General features: G+C 41.3%; 1 protein-coding gene across 1 annotated transcript; it reads left to right on the top strand.

Moving 5' to 3' along the window:
* The first annotated feature begins 10,416 nt into the window (after nucleotides 1–10,416).
* Nucleotides 10,417–12,785, top strand: LOC143876788 (uncharacterized). Its single transcript, XM_077378479.1, has 2 exons — nucleotides 10,417–12,526; nucleotides 12,651–12,785. Exons 1-2 carry the CDS (start codon nucleotides 10,652–10,654, stop codon nucleotides 12,657–12,659), a joined length of 1,884 nt encoding a protein of 627 aa, XP_077234594.1. The 5' UTR covers nucleotides 10,417–10,651; the 3' UTR covers nucleotides 12,660–12,785.
* The last annotated feature ends 1,312 nt before the right edge of the window (nucleotides 12,786–14,097 follow it).

Below are 14,097 nucleotides of genomic sequence, written 5' to 3'. Positions count from 1 at the left end.
CCATTTGTAGTGTATTTATGAGTTATGAACTTATTATTTCTTCTTCTTTTTTTTTGGACCAATTACCAATGGGGGACAACTATTAGGTGAAATTATCAATAGGACCCATGCTTTTCAGAAATTATCAATGACGGACAAAAGAGGTCTTGTCAGTAAAAGCTGAACGAAAATGCCCTTTTCTTAAGCAACACGTTTTGCTTTTCCACTTTTCTCTCTTCTCTCTTCTTGTAGACACCCCATTTTGACCGGACCCAAGTTCGCTATGCTTGAGCGAAACCCCATCCAATCATTTCCGCCATGTTTCGCATTTTTCCGTTAAGTATTGAGAGGTTGAGAGAGATTATTCATAAGAATCCGAGCGAAAGAGAATTTAGACCCATTTACTGGGCCCGCATCGAGCATGTCCTATTAAAATAAGATCAAACGGGTGTGCCCTGCATTTTTTTTTTTTTTTTTTTTTTCTATGAAGAATATGGTTTTGTTTATTTATTTATATGGACTCTTTGAATAAGATCAATTTCTATGGTGGGCATCGTGTATTTTTACCAATCCGGTGGGGGCTCATTATTGTGAAAAATTAAAATTTAAACTTATGGCTTGTCGGCTTGTCAAATTGGACAACATGGATCATCCTATGGAATAGATTTAATGAGTGCGACCGATTTACATTATGGCCCACTATGATATACGATTTAGATCACTAAATGAGGTGGGCATATTGTATTTTTTTATGCAACCCAAATTATAGCATGATCCGAGCCATTTAATTTATGGTCCAACTTCTAACTCGTCGGAATTATTGAGCAAGGTGGGCTCCAATTTGAGTTGGTAGGCATTTTTTTTTTTTTAATATATTGTGCAAACCATTAGATCAACCTCTCTCTCTTTTATTTTTGGAAGAGCCATGTGTATAGATATTGGTGGGAAAAGTTACACGTGAAACTCTGGCTTCTCATTGTTTCATATGAAAGATAAATGGACAGGGAAGGCCTCATTCATAAAAGCAAGTCGGCATGTTTCCATTGCATTGCAAGTATCCCTCACCTCAATCATTATTTTGCTGAGCACAACCAATTTTTTTAAAAAGGAAAATGTCTAAATAAATAATTGTTTACAATGGCCAAAGGTAAGTACAGTTGAGAATAAAGGAAATTTTCTAAAGCAAGGCAATAGTTAATTTGGGTAGTGGAGGAAACCTTGGGTAGTGGAGGAAACCAAGCGTGAGAGGGTTACTTATTTTATTGAGATTCTACTTTTGAGGGGGTAATGAGAAGGAAATTGGGTCTTTCTAAAAAACAAGGAAAATATTATTTAATAGGGAGAAAGAGAATCACATTAGAGAGTTTTTTGGTTTTTTCTCTTTTCTTATTCTTGGACGGTGGAGGTGAGTAATTTTTTCTATTCCAGATGCTTTTTGATTTTTCTCTCCTTGCTCTTATTTATTCTGATTTTCTCGATCTCCCTAGGGGACAGATCTGAGATACCTCGAAGAGAAAACTCTCTCTCTCGGTCATTAAGGTCGCATCCCATCCTCTCAACTAAAACCCCTTTTAGACCAACATCCTCTCTCTTGATCTATCTAAATTTTCAACAGGCAGTCCTCTTGCTCTTGCATTTCTGATTTTTTTTAGAAAGAAGCTAAGTCCCCATTCTTCATTCCTTGGTAGAAAGCATACTGCTGAAATTGGTTTTCTTGGATTCTCATCTCCAAAGTGGGCGAATTTTCATTTTTTAATTCATGTTTCATCCCAAAGCATATAAAGAGGGATCACTTGGCTGCTCATGGATCAAGATCGATTCTCACTCTACTCGTTGTTGAATTTTGACCCTGTGATCACTCTCTCTAAGATTTTGATAACCCTTCTTTTCAAAGAATAATAGAATTGAACCTTTTATTCCTATTTGGGTTCTGTTACCTCGTCCTCCAAATCTCCTCTCATTCAGCTGGGCGTTTCTTCTATCCACTTTCTTGGTTCTTGATCGACCAAACTCTTTTGGATTTTCTATTCTATTCCATATTCCTGGATAAGCAACATATCGGACAATAAAGAGTGAGAAAAACAAATAAGAAGGAAAGAGAAAGCGGAGCGGATCAAGCGTCGGCGGGGTTTTTCGGATTCTTTCGGCGGCGGGGATCTCCATTTCAGGTAAGTACAAATTTAATAAATTTCGTTGTATGATTAGGCTTTTTTTTTTAGTCATAAGTTTTCATATGCTTCAATTCAATTTATGTCCCTTACTTACATATTCTAGTGTTAATCATTGATTAAAAGATTGTTTAATCAATACCCAAATTGAAAAACCATTAGGATTCCCCAATTTAATTAGGATTTTTGGATTTATTAGCTCTAGGGATTTTTCGAATCTTTTGGACAAAGCCATCAAAAATAAAATAAATAATGATTTTTTTTTTAACCTAAAAGATCATAAACAGACAGCCCATTCCATATTGATAGAACTAGCCCCCACTCCAAATTGATAATTACAGCCCCTATTCCATATTGATAGAACCAGCCCCCACTCCAAATTGATAATTACAGCCCCTATTCCATGTTGATAGAACCAGCCCCCACTCCACATTGATAATTACAGCCCCCATTCCATGTTGATAACAATAGCTCTAATTCCATGTTGATAGAACCAGCCCCCACTCCACATTGATAATTACAGCCCCTATTCCATGTTGATAGAACCAGCCCCCACTCCACATTGATAATTACAGCCCCTATTCCATGTTGATAGAACCAGCCCCCACTCCACATTGATAATTACAGCCCCCATTCCATGTTGATAACAATAGCTCTAATTCCAAGTTGATAACAACAGCCCCCACTCAATCTCAAGAACCCAATAATAATAGCCAATTCCATATTGATAGAAATAACCCATTTTTTATTTGATATTCACAGCCACTCCATAAAGCCATGTATCCCATGTAATGTCCAAGAGCATCTATAGACCTCTTTTGTCTAAAGTTTACACAAGCCCACCTTATTCCCATAATCATATTACCCATACCATCAACCCATCTCATCCGAATCTCAATTGTAATATAAAAAACTAATCAAGATAAAATAACAGCACATACAAAAATGTAAAAAAAAAAAATATATAATAATATAGCATTCAAACAAAATTAACAATTAAGAAAGATAGCATAATGAGACAAAAATCCATAGGTACAGTATAACAAGACAAGATGACAATCATGGCATAATAAATAAATAAAAAAGAGGAAGCCACAAGGTGAGTTTGTACAATTATCAAAACGTGGTAGTGCCAATATCCTTCCCGCCATAGTGCTGGCTGCCCATTTTGTGACCCGATTTCGAACCTCTAAACCATAGATTCACAGAAAATAGTAAACTACAAAGTTGTAGCCTTTTAAAAGATCTTTACAACGCATATCTGTACATTAAATTTGGCCAAGCGGTTAAAGAATTATGATAGTTTTAGTGGGCTGTCTTCGTTAGACATTTTAATGGTCAATGTTTTATCAAATTTGTGCAATTATCAAAACATGGTCGTGTTAACATCATTTTGCAAACAAAAATCAAAAGACACTAATCTAAAATACGCCCAACCTAAAAGACACAAATCCAAAATTCACCTATTAAAAATTACCGATTTAAATCTGTTAAAAGCCATTAACCAAAAGACCACTAAAAGTCACAAGTGAAACTAAAAACTTCTATTCAAACAACTTAAAAGACACCACACACACTAAAGGCCTCAAGATAATTAAAAGCTCCAAGAAAATTCTAAAAGTTTCTACAAACCCGAAAGAATTCGAGCTTCCTAAGAGCCTGTAGATTCAAAATTCCTTTAGGAACCTTTAGAGCCCAATTTAGGAATACTGGTGTCGTGCCGTGTCCTAGGTTTTAGGGAGTCCTAGAGTTAGGAGTCCAGCCTCATCACGGACGCTTGCTATGAATAGCAACCGTACCATAGGTCTAGTTACACTAGTCGCCCAATCTTTCCTTAAGACAATCCTAGTCTAGAAGGCCTGCTGGCCTCATTTGTAGAATCCCCTCTCATTGCGGGGGCGATGAAGGCGCTAGCCCAAGCCCATCCTTAGGGGACTTGCTCAGTCCAAGTAGCATACCCCTCCTTTGTATATAGGAGACTTGCCCAGTCTCACTCTCTTGCTAAACCTCCTCTTTGTGCGTCGTTTGGTTTTGGGAGAACACCCTACTCGGCTTGTCAGCATACCCCTACCCTTATGGGTATTGGGTTGTACATTTGTTGCACCCTACGGCTAGGCAGCTGTCCGGCCCGGCTGGGTGTTTTACCTTTGCCAAATATGCACAGGGTCTCTTTTTTCCTTTTTACGTCATTTGGGTCTCGGAGACAAGCCTTGTCTCATGTAGAGAGTTTCCCCTTTAGGAGGCTTACCTAGCCTCATGTTAGAGTGGCCTCCTCTTTTAGAGTGAGTCTTTGACTCGATAGTGTTATTAGAGAGTCTCTGACTCATTTATTCCCCCTCTTTAGTGTAGTTAGTTCGGAGTTTCTCCTTTAGAGTTGTTGATTACTTCGCTTTGACTAGAGGCTAACTCAGTCTTATTAGAGCTTTGCTTGCTTGGGATCTTGGATCGTTTTCTCTCTTCTTGGGTCGCTATCTTTCTTGTTGTGGTTTGTCTCTTTGAGACGCCAGTTTCTTATTGTGGTTCGTCTCTTTGAGGCGTTAGTTGCGTATTCGGGGTTTCCCCTTTGGATTTAGGGCTTTGCCCTAGTTTATGGTGTTACTTGCGTGTTCCCTTTAAGATTGAAAGCGTTTTAAGGTTTAGAGCATTGGAAAAGCTTTAAAATCCAAAAAAATTAGAAATTTAAAACTCAAAAACATTTGAAAACTTTAAAAATATCAAAAACATTTGAAAATATAAAAAACCTTAAAAAATCTGAAGTGTGAGTGTTTCTTTTAGAAGCGTAGTTTGAGAGTTCGTTTCGAACTACGTTGGCTTGATCCTCTTTCACGAGGTACGTAGTGCAGCTTGGGATTTATATCCCAAGTCCAGCCAAACTTTGTAAATAAAAAATGCTTTAACCCTTCAACTTTAAAACCTTGTTTTAACAAAAATCTTCCTCTAGAGTTAGGAGTTTGTCCTAGATAAAGAGTTTTAGAGTTAGGATTTCGTCTTTGATCTGTTGTGTGCTTGTTTGTGTTTTAGAGTTAGGGGTTTGTCCTAGCTAGGAGTGCCTCCGTCCGGTTAGTTGGCGATTCACATCGCCGACTGATGACTAGGTCTTGGATACGTTAGCAATCCTATTGTTTTCCTTAGGGCACACAGCCTAGTTACACATAGGTTGTAGGAACCACCTGCATTAGCTTAGGGCTAACCTGCATTTAGTTAGGACATATAGGGAGTCCTAAAATCTACAATTCACTGGAATTTAAATAATCGTACAATAAACTTTAATAATTAGTCCGGTCTTTTAGATCGAGTCTAGGATAGAGGTCTAGGTGTCTTAGGCATCCTAGCTTAGAATAGGTACGAAGAACTACGTTGCCTTGATTCTCGTGGAGGCGGGGATACGTAGGCTTCTTTGGATGAATACCAGACCATCCGAGGACTCGGGCTAATAATTTAGAGTCTTAGGATTTGTTGTATGGTTATTATATGTTTTGATGTGTTTTCTTACTTTCTTGTACTGATCCTGTACCTTTAGCTATAGCTTGCATGTGTTTGCACATCAGAATTTAGACACCCATTAGGCATGTCACTCATAACCTAGCTATGCTTAGGTGACACATCTTTCATTTTATTTTATGTGTGTTTATTATTTCATCCCCGAGTCATGCATGATTAGGTAGACGTTCACTCGGGGATATTTGTTCCCATTTCACATGATTTTTACCCAAACTTCTTCGAAGTTAATGAAAAATGGCATAAGAGACCAAGTGTTCGCACTTGGGCGAATTGGGGGCGCCTAACCCCTTCCCCATTCGTCATCAGGCACGGACCCTTTGTATCTCTGGTTATCCATTGCAAACAGAGCATTTGTTTTGGTTCCATGGCATGTCCATGGATGGCGACTCTGAGTTATATTTTCAGATATATCTTGGTTTCGAGCTCTGGCTCCGGATCAGGATGTATCTGTCTTTTTATGTCGCCACTCATGCTATGCTGTGAGGGTGGCATCCGTTTCGAGAGTTCCTTGGCAGAGCTCTCCTTCACATTGTGGAGATCTTAGAGGATTGCAGGAGGGATCTCGCGTCCCTCGGCACCGTCCTCAGGATCGGGGTCCACAGATTGGCGACTCTGCTGGGGAGTTCTTGAAACATTGCCTAACTCTATAAAAATGCCATTTTTTACAAACTTCGGAGAAATTTGAGCTAAAATCATTTTAAATGGGAATTCTATCGTTAGAATCCAGGGGCACCAGATAGGTGCGTAATTAAAACAAGGGATTCACACACTGCACATCATATGTTATCATATTGTTTATTCTTTACTTATTTCATTGTTTTTCATTATTATTGGCTCCACGGGATAGATTGAATGCGTGCCCGACTGGGATGTCATTACACCCTGATGGTACTGTTGAATCTATTTCCAAGCTATGCGCCGGTGCTGCAGCCGTAAACACTGGGCGTACTTGTGTTTACAGCAGCCGATGAGCAATGAAGCATACTATGTATAACATTGGGCGTACTTTTGTTATACATATTAAGTATGTTTCATACGCATAGTACCCATTAGATTGAGTCCGGAGCCCTATTTTGTTTGATATATTATGTATATACTTACTGACTTAGTGAAACCTAACTAGGAAGTACCCGTGTTTATATAAGTATATTACATTCATATAAGGTCGAACATGTGTTGCTCACACATGTGGAGCCTAGAGTTAGGAGCTTTGTCCCATTTGTAGACTAGGGTAGCTCATTTTACATGGCTACAACACGGTCCTAGTTCACTCATCAGTCTGTCTTGAGTCGAGACTTCCTTGACTCCGCTAGATTAGAATTAGGGCTGGTGCCCCTGGTTAGGATTTGTGTGTATGTATATATGCCTATATATACTGATTATGTATATTAGGGTTCTCCTCTTAAGTTAGAGTTCCTTATTCATTTCAATTGGTTATATCCATTCGTTATTCGGATTTAGATCTAGTCAATGGCTTTTGCTTGCCATATCCTTGACCTGGTTTTGTCATATATGCTCTCACCTTTGGTCGGTCCTTCATTTGGTCACCTTTCTCTGGTAACCATATTCCGAATTTATCCTACCACCGTTGTTCATATATTGAGTTGTGGGAATCCTTTGTCTAGCCGTTATGCTGCCGGATTTTATCCAGAATATTTTGAGCATGATCGCTATCTCTTTGAGTTAGGAAATCCATGAGTTTACCCTACCTTACTTCCTTGTTTAGCGTCGTTATGCTGCCGGATTTGGTCCAGAACATTTTGAGCATAACCGCTATTTCTTAGAATTAGGAAAACCATGAGTTTGCCTTACCTTGACTTCCTTGTATAGCCGTTGTGCTGCCGAATTTTTCGCAACACATGTTGAGCATGATTGCTATCCTTTGGAGTCAGTCTACTTTGTCTTGATTCCCATATATACATTGCTCAGTAGGATTAGATCCTTACCTGTTTTGTCTTGAGATCTGGCCGATAGCTCGTTCGCTGTCCTTATGACCATGGTCTAGCATGATTGATCCTCTTGATCGTACAGTTAATGGTATTCATCACCAGATTTAGATCCGGTTTATGACCTACTTCTGTCATCTTATGGCCGTGGTTTATTTTTCTGATCTATTGGCTACCTCTCATCTTTGATGAAAAATTCATTTTCACAGAGTTCATCTTTTTAATGAAATTGATTTTCAGATTACCCTGGTCATTTGTCTATGCAAAGTTATCCCCATTCTCTCCTGATCTTTGTCCTATCTGAATTTTAGGTCGGATCATGGCGAATAATTTGTTAGACAAGTGGATAGCTGAGACTGTTAAATCTTTTCCGTTGAGATGTGAAGAAAGGAGTGTGGCCGAGCGTTTCATCAGTTCTTTTACCCATCTGAATAGTCGTGGTATAAATTGGAAGTTTCTTCAAGCAGCTGCTGGATTTTGGGACCCTGTCTTCCATGTCTTTCGATTTGGATCTTTTGAACTTTGTCCTGTATTTGAAGATTGGTGTGCCTTGCTAGAGCTTCCTCCTGAGGGACTTTGGATCCGACCTTCGAGCATAGACTCTCCTCATGATCTCTTTCGCAGATTATTCGAAAATAAGGTTGTGAAAACTCTGCATTGCTTAACAGAGAGAAATGTGCAATTTCAGACCCTCATTGAGTTGTTTTCCAAAAACGTCGATCCTACTGACTCCCGTTTTCAGGAGTGTCGACGTAATGCGTTAGTCTTTGTTGTCTTTGCACGCCATGTCCTTCGCAGAGACTCTAGTGCCGCCCCTTTCACTTTGTTGGCGATAGTAGATCAGATAAATGAGGGGAGAAATCCTGTCCCTACAATGCTAGCCGAAACCTTTTATGGCTTAGACCTCATTGCTAGTAAAAAGGTGCATGATAATTTTTTCGGATGTGCTAAGCTGTTATATGTGTGGCTATGTGAGAAACTCACTATCCTTCAGCCACAAAACAGCATTGAGTACACTCTTAAGAGTTTTCATTCTTGGAAGACAAAGGTTAAGCAATCTCAGCTTAATGAATGGCGCCATTGGCTGCAGAATGTAAGGGAAAACCAATTTCATTGGGTGAGTCAATCATGTCCACAAATTATCACCAGCACCTACCCATACTCATTTGTTTATCTTATGGGTTTAGAGAAATCATCTTTCTATGCACCTTTGTGCTTCCCTTGTCAGATTACCGCACACTCTTGTACTCCTAAGGTTATCACACCACCTAGCTGTGAAAACCTTACTCCTGATCTCATTGCATCCATAGTAGCTGCTTGGAGAGACAAAATCGCGGAGAGGAGATCTGCTTTCGCATCTAAACTTCGGAAGGGAGAAATACTGGAGGAGCCTGCAAACAAGAGAGCTCGGATCGAAGAGCTTTGAAGATTCCTTTTCATGAAATTGTCATTTTAATTTCTTCAAATTTCATTGTAAATGGTTACTTTCATCCAATTGTTAACAAAGACTAATGTTTTGATTGTAACTACATTTTGACTATTGATCAATGGAATAGCATTTATGTCTTTCTCTTATCTTATTTGGTACGGAATACTCTATCTTAATGGTTATCGTTTTAATTTAGTATGTTAATTTCCAATTCAGGATTCTAAAATCGAGCAAACATCGCTCCCTCAGGTGTCAGTCAACCTGCGTGGTCTAGGCAGTCAATCACGTCTAGACTCATTCGTCAATTTGAACCGCTACCCTTACCTGAGCAATCCGCACCCTCTTTATCTGAATCATCTGAATCCCTAGAATCTGTCCAAATGGCTGAACCCAATGATGTGCTAGCTAAAATTCAAGAGATGATGGTGAATCTTACCAGGGATATGTCCTTTATGAAAGAGGAGATGGCCCAAATGAAAGCCCAGTCTAATGAAAAGGTCTCTACTTCTAGAGCACCTACGGTTCAACCCCCTCCCGCTATACCGGCAAATCCGAGCCCTGCAAATTTGAACCACCCTTTCATTTCACCAGTAGACGTCGACCTAGAGGAAGGGCAGTATGCTGAAGAATATTGCATTCCAGATGTGGCCCGATATAATAAAGAAAAACAGGTAGCTGATCAATTGGAGAAGCTGACAAAAGAAATGGAAGGCTTGAAGCATCAAGGCCCAAAGCAGTTCGATATATCTGAGCTGATAATGTCTCCGGGAGTCACCTTGCCCCCTAAATTCAAAACCCCCGATTACGACAAATATGATGGGACTGGATGTCCCCGGAATCATATGAGGTGGTTTATTGAGATGTCGCAGCAGTGTGGGCTATCTCCTGAGCAAATGGCCAGGGTCTTTCCAATGTCTCTTACTGGGGTGGCGAAGAAGTGGTTTCTACGTCGAAAGCCCGAAGAGGTGAAGACCTTACAAAGCATCTCCAACAAATTTGTAGAGCAGTTTTCTATGGAAGAAGGGATAGAGGTTACCAAAAGGGATCTCAAGCAGTTAAAGCAAGGTCCTCTGGAGACCTTTACTTTTTTCATCCGTCGTTGGCGTCGAAAGTCTGCCCAGCTAAGCGAGAGGCTATCAGAAGAAGATCAGATCAAGCTGGTGATCAAGGGTTTGTCGCCGCAGTATTTCCATTTTTTGTCCCCTCAGCATTACACCGATTTTGACCATCTAATTAAGACTGGGACGAGGACTGAGGATGCAATAGCTAAGGGTCTGAGGGCCAGGCTCCCATCAGAGATCAGGGAAGGAAAGAGACCCGTGGTCGCACAGAAAGAAGTTGACCACGTAAACTATGTTCGCCCGGAGGCCAGGACTGTAACAGAGCTGGCGAGACCAGCCCCAGCCCCAGTAGAACAAAAACCTCTGAGACACTTTGATCCGCTCCCATACCCTTTACCTCTGATTCTGAAAAAGTTGATAAGGGATAAGAAAATCAGGCTACCTGAAATTAGGCCAGTACCTAACCCGTTACCCCCATATTGGAGAGCAGACCAGTATTGTGAATACCACAGAAATTCGGGTCACCTCACTGAAAGATGTCTGGCCTTAAAGCATGCGCTCCAGACTATGTTAGAGAACGGAAAGCTTGAGGTGGAAAGGCCCAATGTAACTCGGAATCCCCTTCCCAATCATCGTGCAATTCCTCCTCCTGCGACGAATGCCATTTTTGTCGAGGAGCCAGTTCTTGATCCATCCATTCTCATTTGTGCAATCACTCCTGATGAACCTTATATTCTAAGATTTGATCCTGAAGAGATCGAGGAGATGGAAAGAGAAAGGTCTTATGCCCTCTGGAGGGGGAGCACCAGCTTGGCAGAGGCGTCCTCTCCATATGTCCTTCGATGTGAAGATGTCGAGGCAGAAAAGGAAACGCCTTATGTTCTAAGGATGGGTGATTTTGAAGAAGAGGAGGTAATTGAAACTCCGTATGTTCTGAGAATGGATGCAGATGATTTGCTTCTGTTAGAAGATCAGTGTGACGAGCTTCGTCATGTTACCAGGGGTGGCCGTGTGTTCAAGCCCGCGGAATTGAGAGCAGAAAACCCTGTAGAAGCAGTAAGAGCAGCTGAGAATCAGGGGCAGAGTAGGCCGAGTGCAGATGAGGAAGAAGATAATCTGTTGAAGCAGCTGAAGAAGACCCAAGCAAACGTTTCCATTTGGGGCCTACTTATGTCTTCGTCTAAGCACAGGAAGGTTGTACTCAAGGAGTTGAATGCTGCTCAGGTGTCAACTGAGATCACTCCCGATGAGTTAGTAAGCCTAGTCGCGGTAACTAGGACTTCCAAGGTAATATCTTTCACGGACGATGATTTACCTCCTGAAGGGAGTGACCATGCCCGTTCACTCAAAATTACTGTGATCTGCAACAAGAAAAGGGTACCCGAAGTGCTAGTCGACAATGGGTCCGCTCTGAATATTTGTCCTCTAAGTACTGCAGCAACTTTGGGCTTCGGGCCCGGGGATTTCATTCCTTCTGAGCAGGGTATATTAGCGTATGATGGCACCCGGCGAGATGTCATCGGAACCCTGGCCACTGAAATCCAGATTGGAGGAGAAGACTTCGACATCGAATTTCAAGTATTGGACATTAAGGCTTCTTTCTTGCTGTTATTGGGTCGACCTTGGCTGCATAAGGTCGGAGTTATCCCTTCTACCCTTCATCAAAAGTTGAAGTTTGTTCATAACGGCAGGGTAGTGACTGTAAAGGGTGACCCGGACTTAGAGATTGGGCAGATTTCACAAGAGCTAGTAGTTGGGAAGGAAGCCGATGTCAGCTTGACAGGTTTTTCACTGGAGGTGTCGGTCATATCCATGAAAGAAGCCATGGGCGAGGAAGTTTTCTTCTTGACTAGCACCAACTCGAATGTAGTCAGGATGATCCGTAAACAAGGTTATATTCCGGGCGCAGGGCTGGGCAAATATCATCAAGGCCCTACTGAGTGGCCTGTGATCAGAACTTTCAATGGTCTCTTTGGCCTGGGATATGAGCCGACCGAGCAGGAGGTCAAGGAAATGAAAAGATACATGCTGAAATGGGCCGAGTGCCGCCGCCGGGGACTAGAATTGCCTATGGGATCAATCAGTCTGGTCAGAAACGGCATTTTCAGAAAAGAGGGGGCAGATTTTCCATTTTGCGGGTTTGCTGAGCCATGGACCGATGATGTGACAGGGCAGAGGTTTCCGGGTTTCGAAATATTCTTTAACCTGGAGTTATCAGAAGCGCCAATGAGTGTTCGGATTACTGAGGAAGCATCGGAAACTGATTGGGCCGATGTTTTAGAGCCGAGCTGTCTGAATGTCATGTTTCAGATTGAATATCCAGTGGTTGGCGGTGAGACCGAAGCGTCAGAGGTGGCAGTGATAGGCAGAGATGCATTCATTCTGAACCCCGCAGAGTTAATCACCCCAGCCAAGGGACCCTTGACCAACTGGACCTCCCAGGTTTTACCTCGAGTAGTCTTTCAGTATAGTCCCGTTTCCTCAAAAGAGTCAGTAGTCTCTAAGTATACGTCTACTTCCCAGTCTGATATTGAGTTTGTTTATTCTAACGATTCTTTTGATGCAGGTACCGTAGAAGTTGGATCTGGTTCCGGAGTCGGTGACAAGTCTCTTTCTAATAAGGTCGAGTCCAAGAGTACTTTAGATGATGAGTTTATTTCTTCAACTGCACATATGCCAGCGTTGGTTGAGTTCAATGTTGAGTTGTCTGTTGAGTCTTTGAATACATCGTTAAAGTCCAATGCAATGCCTGCTGTGGGCTATTCCATTCTTGATGTAACCAATTCTATGAATGAAATGAAAGACTCTTTTACATACATTCCTGTTCCTGTTTCTCCTGTTTCCATTTCAAGTACTGAATCTGCTCTTAAAACTGATAATATTAATAATGATAATCAAGATTCCTTCTCTGATGAGGATGCCGACGAAACTCCCCTTGAAATCAAACATATGATTCAACAAGAGGAGAGTCGCCGAGCAAGACCGCTCGAAGAGGAAATTGAAACTGTAAATATTGGTGACGAAACCTTAATTCGGGAAATACGAATTGGCAAAACTTTATCTCCCGAAGAGCGTGAGGAATTAATCACTTTACTTAAGGAGTTCAAGGAGGTTTTTGCTTGGTCTTATGATGACATGCCGGGATTGAGCGAAGACATTGTCCAGCATCGATTGCCTCTAATCCCTGGCGCAAAGCCAAAGAAGCAAAAACTTCGAAAACTTAAAACAGAATGGGAGTTAAAAGTTCATGATGAAGTTAAAAAGCTATTGGAAGTAAAATTCATTCAAGTTGTTGAATATCCAGAATGGCTAGCGAATATAGTGCCGGTGCCCAAAAAGGACGGAAAGGTCAGGATGTGTGTGGACTTCAGGGACCTCAACAAAGCAAGCCCGAAGGACGATTTTCCGCTTCCGAACATTGATCTTCTGGTGGACAATACAGCTGGTCATGCTCTGTTATCTTTTATGGATGGGTTTTCAGGATATAATCAGATTAAGATGGCGCCAGAAGATATGATCAAGACAGCGTTTACTACTCAGTGGGGAACTTACTGTTACAGAGTAATGCCTTTTGGGTTGAAGAATGCAGGTGCTACTTATCAGAGAGCTGCAACTACTCTTCTTCATGATATGATCCACAAAGAAGTCGAGGTCTATGTAGATGATATGATCGTCAAGGGAAAGACTCGACCAGAGCATACTGTCGCTTTAAGAAAATTCTTTGAAAGAATCAGAAAGTATCAGCTTCGTCTAAACCCCAGCAAGTGTGTATTCGGGGTTACTTCAGGAAAGCTACTTGGATTCATGGTGAGTGAAAGGGGAATCGAAGTAGATCCTCAGAAAATCAAAGCGATTCAGGAGATGGAACCGCCGAGGACCGAAAAGCAGATCCGAGGTTTTCTCGGGAAAGTTCAGTATCTGAGACGGTTTATAGCTCACCTGACCATGACCTGTGAGCCTATTTTCAAGCTTCTGAAGAAGAATTCATCGAAGAAATGGACCGAAGAGTGCCA

This window comes from Tasmannia lanceolata, unplaced genomic scaffold (assembly GCF_043159265.1).
Source record: "Tasmannia lanceolata isolate RefF3 unplaced genomic scaffold, GAP_Taslan_0.1 ptg000005l, whole genome shotgun sequence".
NCBI classification, from domain to species: domain Eukaryota; kingdom Viridiplantae; phylum Streptophyta; class Magnoliopsida; order Canellales; family Winteraceae; genus Tasmannia; species Tasmannia lanceolata.
This window is presented reverse-complemented; position numbering and strand designations above follow the sequence as displayed.